The sequence below is a fragment of the Arachis ipaensis genome, chromosome B3 (genome assembly GCF_059453495.1).
Source record: "Arachis ipaensis isolate K30076 ecotype BB chromosome B3, ASM5945349v1, whole genome shotgun sequence".
Taxonomy (NCBI): Eukaryota; Viridiplantae; Streptophyta; class Magnoliopsida; order Fabales; family Fabaceae; genus Arachis; species Arachis ipaensis.
This window is the reverse complement of record NC_142438.1, coordinates 15,793,586-15,808,167: the sequence shown is the minus strand read 5'-3', so window position 1 is coordinate 15,808,167 and position 14,582 is coordinate 15,793,586. Positions and strand designations below refer to the sequence as shown.

Sequence of the window (14,582 nt, the reverse complement as noted above, 5' to 3'; positions counted from 1 at the left end):
GGTTAAGATATACATGTTTGCTTTTTCGCGCCCAATATACCGTTCACCGTAACAAATACAAAACGTTGAAGAATCAGAACAGCTCTACCCAATGTTTTCCATTCCAGTTCTCCTTACCACACACGTTTTACTCTTCTTCGAGGCTGATCGCAGGGAGGGGCTGCAAGGTAGTTGGCGGATCGTTGTTGGGTGTTTTGCATGAAAGCTTACACCTTTGTTCTGGTGACAGAGTGGTTTCGTTCGACAAAGTATGTACCAGAAAAAAATTTGTTTTTTGAGGTTTTGTTGAGTAGTTCCACGAAAAACGATGGCCATATATGAGATTGGGTGCATTTTTAAGGTTTAGTTGATTTTTATATTCCCAGAAAAATGTTTGTTGCTTATGTTAGTTAAGGAATGAATTTTACTTCTTTTGGTGATTGAATGTGTGCCTGCGGTTGATGTTGTTTCACTGTGTTTACTTGATGTAACATGATTTGTTGTTTAGGATGAGTTATTTTAGTGTCAAAGTTTATCACCAAGGTAGCTTCGAACTTCAAGGAGGGCCTTTGAAGTATTTGGGTGGGGAGACAACTGTCATAGACTACTGCAATGAAGATGAGTGGGGTCTGATTGAGGTTTATGACATAGTGAGCAGACAAGGATATTTGAAGAAAGATATTGCCGCAATGTGGTACAAATCACAGGATCAGAATACAGAAGAAGGCTTAAGGATGCTGCGAACTGACAAAGATGCAATGGATATGGCTAACATTGGGGTTAGGGAGGATATGGTGGAGCTGTATGTAGTTCACAAAACTAGTGATATCCATGAAGAGGTTGAGGATGTACACATGTTAGGGAGTACTGAAACTACCATGCAAGTGAAGGTTGGTGGATCTGATGGGCAAGGGCCAATGGTTACATTTAAGGCCCATGCAGTTGGATAGGTGAAGATAAATTCTGGCCAAATGTGGAGGAAGAAATTGTGGGTAAGAAAGATGGATCAGATGAACCAGATGAGGAAGAAGAGGGTAGTGATGGCAGTGAGGACGAGAACTATGAACCCAAGGGTGGTGAAGATGATAGTTGTGATTCATGGAGTTCTGATTCCATAAATGGTGATAGTTCAGAAGATAGTGCTACCGAAGTTGTGTTTGGTGATAGTGACGATGACAAGGAAGGGGCAGAGGGCTTAGTAGATGTCAACATCAGGGTAGGGGATAGATTCGAGGCTGCACCAACTGAAACCCAAACAGATGCAGCAAAAGATAGTAGGAGTGACAAAGGTAAGGAGAAGATCGTTGTAGGTTTAGGTGATGAGGAAGAAGGATATGAATCTGAAGATTTTCTGGATATGCCTATTATTGATGATGATGAGGATGATAATAGTGCTGCGAAGAAGTATCCGTTGCACAAGCAACTAAAGGACATGAGTGAGTATAAGTGGGAGGTTGGAACTCTTTATGTCTCAAGAGAGGAGTTTAAGGATTGTGCCACTGCCTATGCTGTACATACTAGGAGGGATTTGAGGTTTGATAAGGTTGACCTTCGGAGAGTGAAGGTTACTTGCGTGGAGGGCCGCAACTGGTTTACATACTGTGGGAAGATGAAGAATGAGCAAACATGGCAATTAACCAGCTGCCACAACAAGCATAGCTATTCTAGAGAGTTGAAAATTGGGATTATGCATGCAAAATGGTTGAGCAAGGTGTTTCTAAAAAAGATCGCTGAGAATCCAAAGATAAAGCTCTCCACACTAATGAAGAAAGCATACAGCAAGTGGAATGTAGAGCTTACTAAGTCTAAAGCTTCCCGGGTTAAACAGTTTGCACTTGATGAGTTACAAGGAACATATATAGAGCAGTATCAGAGACTCTATGACTATTGTCATGAATTGCTGAGGTCTAACCCAAGTTCTACAGTTAAGTTGCAAGTGGAGAGACCACTTGAGTTTGCTTCTGAGAGACCAAAATCGGATGTGAATTTAAGGCCAAAGTTTCAAAGACTCTATGTGTGCCTTGATGCATACAAGAAGAGTTTTGTAGTTTGCAGACCAATAATTTGTCTTGACGGGTGCTTCATTAGACACCATATGGAGGTAAACTTCTCACGACTATTGGCTAGGACCCGAACGACCAGATATTGCCAATAGCCTACGCAGTGGTTGAAGCAGAGACTAAGGACACATGGACTTGGTTTCTCACCAATCTATGTGATGACTTTGGGAGTGATAAGATAAGGAGATGTACCTTTATGTCTGACCAACAAAAGGTACTTATTTCTATACTCATTTAAACTGATAGCTACTTTATTGATCCTAGTATTAGTGTTAGACTTGCTGCCCTGGTGATCCTAATATTTGAATTGTATGAGTAGAGGTTTGAATTGTGCATGTCCAATAGAGTTACTTATTTAATTGTGCCTATCAAATATCATACTGATTTAATTACTGCTTCAACTGTGTATGATGGGTTTAGGGTTTAGTTTCAACCTTCGATGAGCTCATTTTCGAAGTGGATCATAGATTTTGTGTTAGACATCTTTACAGCAACTTCAGGAAGAGATTCCCAAGGCTGCAACTAAAACTGATGATGTGAAATGCTGCAAAAGCTACTTATTTACAAGAGTGGGAGAGAAGGATGGCTGAAATCCAAAAGGTTGATAATGGAGCCTACAACCACCTTATAGAGATATCGACCAGATATTGGTGCCGGCATAAGTTTGGGACTTGGTCTAAGTGTGATACCTTGGTAAATAACATGTGTGAAGTATTTAACTCTGTGATTGTGGATGCCAGAGAGAAAACTATAGTCAGCATGCTTGAAGACATCAGAGTATACATAATGAGGCGTTGGGTTGATAATAGGGATCGGATAATTGATTACCCAAGAGAGGTGTTGCCCTGTATCAGGATTGAGGTTGAAAAACAAGCTGATGCAAGTGGTAAGTGGGTGAGCACCTATGCTGGTCGTGACAAATATGAGGTAACTAGCATTCATGGAGGCAAAGAGAAGTTAGTGGTTGATTTGAAGACTCACGAGTGTTCGTGCAGGAAGTTTTAGTTGTCCGGAATTCCCTGTGCTCATGCAATGACCTGCATTAGGAAGATGTGCTTCAATGTGGACAACTTTGTTGCAAACTGTTACAAGAAAGCAACTTACTCTGAGTGCTACCAACATGTGGTATATCCTGTGAATGGCCCCAACCTGTGGGAGAAGACACAGTTTGATGACGTTTTTCCACCAATCTACAGAAAACCCATTGGAAGGCCTAAACTGAAACGAAATAAAGCTGCAGATAAGAACCCAACTAGGGGAGGAGTATCTCGTGAAGGGCAGAATCAAAAGTGCTCCTATTGTTTTTCTAGAGGCCACAACAAACGGACCTGTCCAAAGAAGCGCAAAGTAGCTGCCACTAGTTCAGTAAGTACTCTGCTTTTTTTTTTTCTGGTTCGGGCTTCATTTTTATTGATTGCATTCAAAGATTATAATGTCGTATTGTGGCTGTTAACTAGGCAAACAAAGTTGCTGGATCTACAAGAAGAGCTTCAAGAATCATCTCTAGCACTATCTCAAGCACTGTATCTAGTACTATCTCTAGTCAGGCTTCTAAGCAATCACAAGCTGCTTCAAAGAAGACCACGACGTCAAGGCCAAAGAGAAAATTCTCTGTCAATGATGTGAGTTTCCAATAATCTCAGGCTACGTCAAAGAAGGCTAAGTTGACCCGTCCAACAATAATTCTGGACAATAACTCAAGGGTGCTGCCAAGCACAACAATCTCAGGGTGCTGCCAAGCCATCCAAGCACGTCAGCATATCCCAACTCAAGTTCATGGCTAGGACACCTCTCAAAGCATGGAAAAAGATGTGATGATTATCATGTGTGCAGTTTTATGTTTTCTGGAAATTTTATTTTTTAGTAAAAGATTTCTCTTTAGTATCATTATAACGTGTGAAAACTAGTTTAAAGACTACAGTTTGTTATCTCAGACCGTTATTGTGGAGCAAAATGTGTAGCTCTTGTTTTGTTATTTTGCTGTGAATCTGTTGTGGTTGTAGCCAATGACAATGTTTATGGTTAATGATTAAGTAATATGTTAGAGTTCAGATTGTTGTTATGCTCATGACTTGCTTGATTTAAACAGGATGCAAAATATAACACTTTATTTCATTCAATTTATTTTCACAATTCAGATGAGTGCAATAAAACAACATTGCAGCTGCACAATCTATAATTGCATTTAATTACACATGCACAATATAGCCTTTCATCAAACTTAAATCAACAAAACATCGTTTCATTACAATTTCATTGAGTTCAACAAAACACCAACCATTTTAACATCACTGCTATTTCTAAGCCAAAATACAGAGCACAAGTTAGGGATCTAATAATTTTCTCCTAAATCTCATCATCTACAGCAACATCATTGTAGTAAAAGTCTCCCAAATTTGGTGGTGGTTGTTTTCTCACAAATCAATATTAGGACAACTGTCCATCCAACTAAAGCAACTCCCACTGCAACCATGAACCTGAACTCAACCTTATCCAATTTGCCCTTCAAATTTCTGACCTTCATTCTTAACCTTGAAACTTGTGGGGACTCTTCCTCTGATTCTTCCCATACAAAATAACAGCATTCTTCTCCAATCTAGACCAAATATGAAACAACCGAGTCACACCCACAAATTGTCAAAACATATAACTCAATAACAAAAAAACACATGGCTAAACCTCACCCCAAAGTTAACGCAACCCCAGAATCTCCGCCCGAAATTTTCTACCGTCGATGAGGTGGCGAGCACAGACCGTTCCCCACAGTAGCAAGTTGTCCTCCTTTGACGTGCGTGGTTTCTATTTCGTGTCTCCTGCTTGCTGCTGTGCGTCGCTTCAGATTGACATGCTTCATACTCCATCCTTTTTCAAGCAGAGGAAGTCGATCTTCAGAGAAGGTGCAGCATCAAGGAGGAGATAAGATTTTGCAATTAGGGTTTGGAAGATGACTATTCTTTGCTGTTTATCTATTTATTTTTTCTTTTATTTTTAATTCAATAATGGTCACACAAAAATGCCCTGCCACCGTGTACACTAACGTCCACGTATGCAACGCCGTTAACCAAATGTTAGTCATTTGGACGGTAGAACAACATTGAGTCGATTTAGAAACGTTTGGAATACAAATAGGACTTTTAAAACGTTAGAGACATATTTGAGACTTACCCCAAACGTTGGGGATATAAATGATACTTTACTCTTAATTATATTAGTCATTCTACCACTTTCATTGCTAATAGCGTTAGAATTTGTTGATACAGTACGTTAAGTAACATCACACCACATACTTAGTAGTCCTAATTAACTATTAACATAATTAGTTTATAAAATTATATCAAATTAATCTCAAATTGAGGAATTCCAATACCTTAAGTTTTCCTTTCAATTAAATTTTTATTTGTTCTAATTTCATAAACTTATTATATAAATAGTCAATTAAGACTTTCAGGTGTGTGTTGTGATGTCACTTAACGTGTCACATTCGTAAATTTTGACACCATCAACAAAAAAAGTGACGGAAAGACTAACATGATTAACTTAAAATTTTTAAACAACGAATTTGATTAAAAAATTCTTTCAATGACTAATTTGAAAAATGAGTAATCTTTTAGAGACAAATTTAACTATTTATTCTATTTTAATTGATAGTGTGAATAGTCATTAAAAAGACGAATATAATTACACAATTTTTTTACTAACAACGGAGCTTTAAAGCCCAAAGAAAAATACAATTGTAAACATTTTACATGAATAATATATTGATATATATGAATTTAATTTTAATACAATGTCAGTATAAAATAATTTTATATATGTATTTAATTATGTAATGACATTAAAATAACTACTAAAACCACAAATTTGGTATACAACTTTTGTTAATATATATTAATTTTAATATACTAATGGTATAAAACTGTTTTACATATATATTTAATTAAGTAATGTTATATTAACAAAAATAATTATTATTTATATTAACGGTATAAATATATATCCAAAATAATAAATATAATTCGACAAATATGTGAGATATATTCATATATATTTGTCATTTTAATTTATTAAATATACGTTATTATTAAACGAATTTAAAGAATAAAATAATATATGTATAAAATTAAAATAGAATAAATTATTAGTCCAACTCTCTCTAAAACTTTTGGTTGTTAATAGAATGGTTCTTAAGGAAAAAAAATGACATTATAATTTTTGAAAATTAATTTTATTTAAAAAATATATTGAATATAAAGATATATATTCTCTTAAAAAGGTTCTTTTTTCTATGAACGATGGCCAAAAATTGGGAAGGGGAATGGAAAAAAGTCAAGATTTTGAATTTTGTCTTAGTATGCCTGGATGTCATTAACTAATAAAAAAAAAAGGATCTTTTTGACAATCTTGTCACCTGAAATTGAATTTTTTAAAGGACAAAATAATAATTTAATATATAAAATATTTGTATACTTATGTATGAAAATTAAAATCCTAAACTATTTTCATATAAATCTCAGGAAAGATATTAGACTAAACTATGATCAAGCCATATAAATAGCTTTTTACCCTTGATATGATGAGATTTGCGTTGCATTTCATTTTCAGTTTAGAATTCTTTTCTAAATACCTTAGCTTTTAGAAACTAAATGGGATAATTATTTTTAGAGTAATTACTTAAATTAATTTCTAAGAATTTTAAAAGTATATATTTTAGTCTTTATAAAAAATTAATATATAAAAACATCTTTAAAATTTCACTCCACAGACAAATCAATCTCCAGTTTATTTTTCAATGAAGTAATTATCTAAATCAGCTCCCAAAATTTTAAAAGAAAATATTTTAGTTTTCAAGTAAAATTAATACACATATCAATTTTTAACGTTTTTTTTTTTGTCAGACATTATAATAGTCCCTCGTCCATTTTTCAACATAACTTACTAACAGAAAATATAAATTTAACACACTTTTTATTATTAATATAATTTTTACACACATCATAAATAAAAAAATAATATGTATGTGCCACATGGATATGTATGTATATTAAGTTAGTTTAATTATGAAGTAAAAATTCAATTAACTTTTTGAGTTAATTGATAATTTAGTGATCAAGTTGAGATTCAAGAAGTGAAAATAGAAAAATAACTTTGATTATACTTAATTCCTAGCTATCATGCCAAACTAAGTTATATTAAATATAAAAGATAGAGTAAAGTATCATTTTTATTCCCAATGTTTGGAGTAAGTCTTATTTGTGTCCCTAACGTTTAAATCGTTCTATTTGTATCCTTAACGTTTATAAAAGTGATTCAATGTTATCTTACTATCAATTATACTAACAAATCAGATTATATTTTTCAATTATTCTCACTTAGATGTATTCATTCTCAATTAAGTCTCACTTGGATGTGTTCGATTTTAATATTATATCCACTATTTGTGTTTAGATTCAATTATGTCCCTAGAAAAGTAAATTATGTAAATGTTGTAGGAATTAGTTTCAATATTTGATAAGCTATTTTTCGGAGTAGATCATCGATTCTATCACAGACATTTGTATTCTAACTTCAAGAAGAGATTTTTAAAACTCAAACTAAAGCGCTCATGATGTGTAATTGACGACAGGATAACATTGAATCACTTTTACAAACGTTAGGGATACAAATAGGACGATTTAAACGTTAGGGACACAAATAGGACGATTTAAACGTTAGGGACACAAATAGGATTTACCCCAAACGTTGGGGACAAAAACGATACTTTACTCAATATAAAAATATCAAATGATTTCAATCTTGAGTTTTTTTAAATTAATTTCTAATAATTTTATTTTTATTATTATTATTATTATTATTATTATTATTATTATTATTATTAACAACTACAACAATAATAATAATAACGTTGTTCAATAAAATTATTAAAAATTATTTAAAAAAAATTCAAGGTTGAAACTATTTAATATTTTTGTATTTAATTAATATAACTTAGCTTGGTATAATAATTAGGAATTAAGTATAATCAAAGTTATTCTTCTATTTTCACTTGAATCTCAACTTGATCACTAAATTATCAATTAACTCAAAAAATTAAATTTCTACTTCATAATTAGACTAATTACTTAACACATACATTTAGGTGGTACAGACATATTATTTTTCTTTGATTTATAATGTTTGCAAAAACCATGTTAACAAAAAAAAGTATTTTAAATTTGTATTTTTCATTAGTGAGTTACGTCGAAAAATAGATCGGGGACTGTTATATCTAACAGAGAAAAACGTTAAAGATTGATCTGTGTATTAATTTTTTTGGAGACTAAAATATTCACTTTAAAATATTTGGAGACTGATTTAGGTAATTATTCTTCTGAAAAATAGACTAAAGACTAATTTATCTGCCAAAATAAAACCTTAAAAATGTTTTTGTAGTGCATTAATTTTTTTAACACTAAAATATTCACTTTTAAAATTTTTAAAGACGGATTTAGATAATTATTTTTATTTTTAATCGTTCAAATTAATAACATAATATATGTAGTGTTGAATTTTGTAATCGCGTTATGATTTGGTAAATACTGTTTTTTTTAATGTGTAACTTTATTATCCCTCAATCGAAAAGTAACACAAATTTTATGCAAAGAGACTAAGTATTTTCTTTATTTCATTTTAATATAATAGTTGATATTGATATAATTAATTTTAAAACTAGACGGATGATGAGTGATGACAGATACTTAGTGGCTAAGATAAAAGAAATTTATTTGCCAAAATCATAATTTGGTTTTTGAAACAACATTGTCTAATTAAAGCAGATAACTTGGACATGCACACATGCATATATACTTAGAATAGCTGGCAGGACAAGAAAGTATAATAAAAAAACGATAACTTTTTAAATTTTTCCAACACACGCACCATATAAAAATAGAAAATTTTATGCTACACCTCCTCGTGGCTATTATTTTATTTTATTTTTTAGCAAACATTGATATTTCATTACAATAATAAATTAGTACAAAGAATTTCTCATTTGCTTTACTTCGACGTGCAAAAATGCCTAAAGGCAAAACAAGGTGGTACAATTGGAGAAGGATAGAAATATTCTGTCTCTATATTTTGTGTATGTTAGAACTTTTTTATTCGGTATATAGAAATATTCTGATACCACGGTGAAGACACAAATATTTATTATTATATATTATTAATAGTTATATTTTATATTTTGAGATATTTAATTTATCAAATAGAGTGTTTGAGAACTCTTCTAATAAGGCTAGATATATTAGTAGAAAAAATGTCACCAAGGTTTACATTTGTGTTCTCAGATATCTTGTCTTTCTTGAGAATCAGATTTTCTAGAGATAAAAAGACACTTGTTGAAGCTTCTAAAAGATCAATTTTGTATTGATAAATTAAAAATTTTAAACTTTAATGCATCTATTGATGAATAAAAAATTGTTAGTTTTATTTCCTTTGAAAATCCTACTAACCTAACCAATAAGAAAAATATCAAGGTAGATGTATGGAGGGGAAAAAAAAGTGAAAAATTGAGAAAAAAAATTGTAATAAATAATATATATACACTAAAATCAGTTATTAATATAAAATATATATATTAAAATATAAAATATATATTAAAAATAAATTAAATAATATATATTTATACATAAATATATAATAACTGATATTAATAATTAATTTTGATATATAAATAATAATGACGGATGAATGAAATTAAAAAACTTAAGTATAACATGTTGTAGAGTTTATGTATAATTGAGGGAGCTTAAAATAAAGGTGTTGTAAAATAACTAAATAAATAAGAAAAATATAAATATAAAATAGAAAAATATAAATATAGAATTTTAGTAGTAATATTTACCACAATTATTATCTTAATATTATCGAGATGATTATTATATTACTAATATATATAAACTTAAGATTTTCGGAGAGATAGAGAAAAGAGAGAATTATTATAATATATATGAAGAAAAAAAAGAGTGTTTTTATTATTATTGTGTATGTTTATTTATATGGATGCATCCTCTATTTATACACACAAAAATTTTTTGTTTTCAAACTCTCATTTAATTCATTCACTATTGAGAATGTTGGACCGCCCATCGTAAATGGGTATCTACCTTGTCATCCTTATCACAACACTCCCCTTGGATGACCATTTAGGATTATTGCCTCGTTAAAACCTTACTAAAGAAAAATCCAATGGGAAAAAACCTTAGTGAAGAAAAAAAAAAGTACAATATCCTTTAGTGATGGGACTGCCTCATTAAAAACTTTGTCAAAAAAAATCCAATAGAAAAAAACCTGACCAAGGAAAAAAGAGTACAGCCTCCCTCTTTCGTCGACATCATTTAATGTCTCGAAATCGGCGCATCCCAATCTCATGTACCAATCTTTCAAAGGAGGATTTTGGGAGTGACTTTGTAAATAAATCTGCCAGATTATCACTTGAGCGGATCTATTGGATATTAATTGTCCCTTGATTTTGAAGATCATGAGTGAAGAAAAATTTTGGAGAAATATGCTTTGTTCTATCACCTTTGATGTATCCGCCTTTAAATTGAGCAATGCATGCTGTATTATCTTCAAATAGGATAGTTGGAACTATCTTATGATCAATCAGTCCACATGATGATAGAATATATTGGATCAGACTCCTGAGCCAAAAACACTCGCGACTTGCTTCATGAATCGCTAGTATTTCGGCATGATTAGAGGATGTTGCAGTAATCGTCTGTTTCGTGGACCTCCATGATATAGCTGTTCCGCCATATGTAAACAGGTATTCTGTTTGAGATCTCCCTTTATGTGGATCAGACAAGTGGCCAGCATCTGCATAGCCAACTAGTTGTGACTTGGATCCATAAGGATAAAACAATCTCATATCAATCGTTCCATGAAGATATCGAAGATTTGCTTGATTCCACTCCAATGTCTTCTGGTTGGAGAGGAACTATACATTGCTAGTAAATTTACAGCAAATGATATATCGGGTCGTGTATTATTAGCAAGATACATTAGCGCTCCAATGGCACTAAGATATGGTACTTCAGAACCAAGGATATCTTCATTCTCTTCTTTAGGACGAAATTGATTCTTTTCCACATCTAAAGATCTTATGATCATTGGGGTACTCAAGGGATGTGACTTATCCATATAAAATCTTTTCAAGATCTTTTCTGTGTATGTTGTTTGATGAATAAAGATCCCATCTTTTATATGCTCGATCTGCAGGTCGAGACAAAATTTAGTCTTTCCAAGATCTTTCATCTCAAACTCTTCTTTTAGAGTTTTTATAATTGTTGGAATCTCTTCAGGAGTTCCAATGATATTTAAATCATCAACGTACACAGCAATTATAATGAACCTAGATGCAGATTTCTTTATGAAAATACATGGGTAGATATCATCATTCTTGAATCCATTTTTGGCCAGATACTCAGTAAGACGATTATACCACATTCGTCCAGATTGCTTCAGACCATATAAAGAGCTTTGCAATTTAACTGAGTATAATCCCTGTGAATATTCATTGGATGGTTTAGATATATTTAGTCCTTCAGGGACTTTCATATAGATATCACAATCTAATGAGCCGTATAAGTAGGCTGTTACCACATCCATTAAATGAATATGTAGTTTATGATATGCAGATAAATTGACCAAATAACGCAATGTTATCGCATCCACTACAGGGGAATACGTTTCTTCATAATCTATACCGGGACTTTGTGAAAAACCTTGTGCCACAAGTCGGGCTTTATAGCGCACAACTTCATTGTTCTCATTTCATTTTCTCACAAATACCCACCGGTATCCAACAGGTTTTACATCTTCTGGTGTACGGACTACAGGTCCAAAAACTTCACGTTTTGCAAGTGAGTCTAACTCAGCCTTCATGGCTTCTTTCCATTTTGGCCAATCATTCCTTTGTCGACATTCTTCGACTGATCTTGGCTCAAGATCCTTACTTTCATGCATGATATTTAATGCCACATTTTATGCAAATATTTCATTCACAATTGTCTTATTTCGGTCCCATTTCTCTCCTGTAAAGACATAATTTATCGAGATCTCGTCATTTTCACAAATTTCAGGTACCTGAACGTCTTCTGGCGTTAAAATTATATCAGAATTTTAGACAACTGCAAGTGTCTCTACTATGTCTTTTTCAACAGGAATCATATTTACCTCTTCTTTTTCGAGGATTTTTGTCTTTGGAACCGACAGGTCTGCCACGCTTCTGGTGTGTATTTGCTTCGGTGGCAATTTGTCCAACTGGGACATCAATTCGAATTGGGACATTTTCCACTGGTATATAAGACTTAGTTATCCTCTTTGTATCGAAAAATGCATCAGACAATTCATTTGCTATTCTTTGTAAATGTATAATCTTTTGAACTTCTAGTTCACATTGCTCTGATCGAGGATCTAAATGCATCAAGGATGATGCATTCCAATTAATTTCCTTTTCAGGAAGCTTATTCTCTCCCCCTAATGTTGGAAATTTTGATTCATTAAAATGACAATCCGCAAATCGGGCTTTAAATACATCCCTAGTTTGTATCTCAAGATACCTTATTATAGAGGGAGAATCATATACAACATATATCCCCAATTTTCTTTGGGGTCCCATTTTGATGCAATTAGGTGGTGCAATGGGAACATATATTGCACACCCGAATATTTTTAAATGGAAAACATTTGGCTGATGGCCAAAAGCTAATTGCATAGGAGAGAATTGATGGTAACTCGTTGGCCTCAAACGAATAAGTGCTGCGGCATGTAAAACAGCATGCCCCAAATCGAGGTTGGGAGATTTGTTCTCATAAGTAAGGGTCTAGCAATTAATTGGAGGCGTTTAATGAGTGATTCTGCTAACCCATTTTGTGTGTGAACATAAGCTACTGGATGTTCAACACTTATTCCATTAGCCATACAATAAGCATCAAAAGCTTGGGAAGTAAATTCACCAGCATTATCAAGACGAATTGCTTTGATTGGATTTTTTGGAAATTGTGCTTTTAATCGAATAATTTGAGCCAGAAATCTCGCAAACGCCAGGTTGCGAGAAGATAATAAGCACACATGTGACTATCTCGAAGATGCGTCTATTAGGACCATAAAATATCTAAAAGATCCACATGGTGGATGAATATATCCACATATATCACCTTGAATCCTTTCTAGGAATTCAGGGGACTCAAATCCAATCTTTACTGGTGATGACTTTAAAATTAACTTTCCTGAGAACATGCAGCACAACAAAATTCACCAGTTTTAAGAATCTTCTGGTTCTTTAGTGAATGTCCATGAGAGTTTTCAATAATTCTCCTCATCATGGTTGTTCCCGGATGACCCAATCTATCATGCCAAGTTATGAATTTATTTGGGCTAGTAAACTTCTGGTTTACAATGGCATGTGATTCAATTGCACTAATCTTGGTATAATACAACCCAGATGAAAGTGAGGGTAATTTTTCTAATATAACCTTTTTATTTAAATTATGAGTTGTGATACATAAATACTCATGATTTCCCTCATTCATTGTTTCAATATGATATCTATTTCGGCGAATATCTTTGAAACTCAATAAATTCCTCAGAGACTTGGTAGATAATAGTGCATTATTTATTATAAATTTTGTTCCTCCAGGAAACAAAATTATAGCTCTTTCGGAGCCTTCTATCACATTGCCTGAGCCAATAATAGTATTAACACATTCTTCTTTTGGCACAATATGGGTAAAATATATATCACTTTTGAGAATGGTGTGCGAACTTGCACTATCCGCAAGGCATACATCTTCATTATATATCCTTGTCATTTTCTTCAAAGATAAATAATAATAAAATGAGTAATAATACATGCACAGTCAAATTAAATTCTTGATTGGAATTATTTTTCTAAGAAACACTGCACATAATGTCATATATTAAAATTTTATCATTATCACTATTATTATTAAAACTTGACATATTTAATAATTTTAAAGCATAAACATTAATATTTCATTATTTATATACATCATATTTAAAACTTAAATACATAGAAAATAAAACTTAACAATAAGTTTCATACATGATTTATTTACATGAATACTTAACAATCTCATATATTAAACTATTCCATCATTGATCAAATGACCAATATTTTCTTCAGGATCCTCAAAGAAATCAGATACATCATAATGAATGGTAGAATTCTCAGCATCATTTGAAACAAAATTTGTTTCCTTTCCTTTGTCATCCTTTCTCAAAGATGCCTGGTAAAGATCGACTAGGTGCCTTGGGGTCCGACAAGTACGTGACCAATGGCCCTTTCAACCACAACAGACTTATCCTCTGTTAATTTATTTTGCCAAATATTTCTTTCTTTATCCCACTTCTGGTGAGATCCTCTCTTGTGAACATAATTCCTTTTCCTTCCATAATTTTTCTTGTTATTAAAAGCTTGCCATTTACCTCTTCTGAAGTAATTTGCCGCATTTACTTCAGGAAATGGGGCAGCGCCAGCTG

The 14,582-nt window shown here is 32.5% G+C and overlaps 1 protein-coding gene and 1 pseudogene across 1 annotated transcript; both read left to right on the top strand.

The window, feature by feature from the left end:
- The first annotated feature begins 488 nt into the window (after nucleotides 1-488).
- LOC148569909 (uncharacterized) lies at nucleotides 489-2,277 on the top strand (annotated as a pseudogene).
- Nucleotides 2,278-2,621: 344 nt separating this feature from the next.
- LOC148569908 (uncharacterized) lies at nucleotides 2,622-3,676 on the top strand. The gene is made up of 3 exons (XM_088506717.1): nucleotides 2,622-2,995; nucleotides 3,086-3,404; nucleotides 3,497-3,676. The coding sequence occupies exons 1-3, from the start codon at nucleotides 2,622-2,624 to the stop codon at nucleotides 3,674-3,676; spliced, it is 873 nt and encodes a 290-aa protein (XP_088362843.1).
- The last annotated feature ends 10,906 nt before the right edge of the window (nucleotides 3,677-14,582 follow it).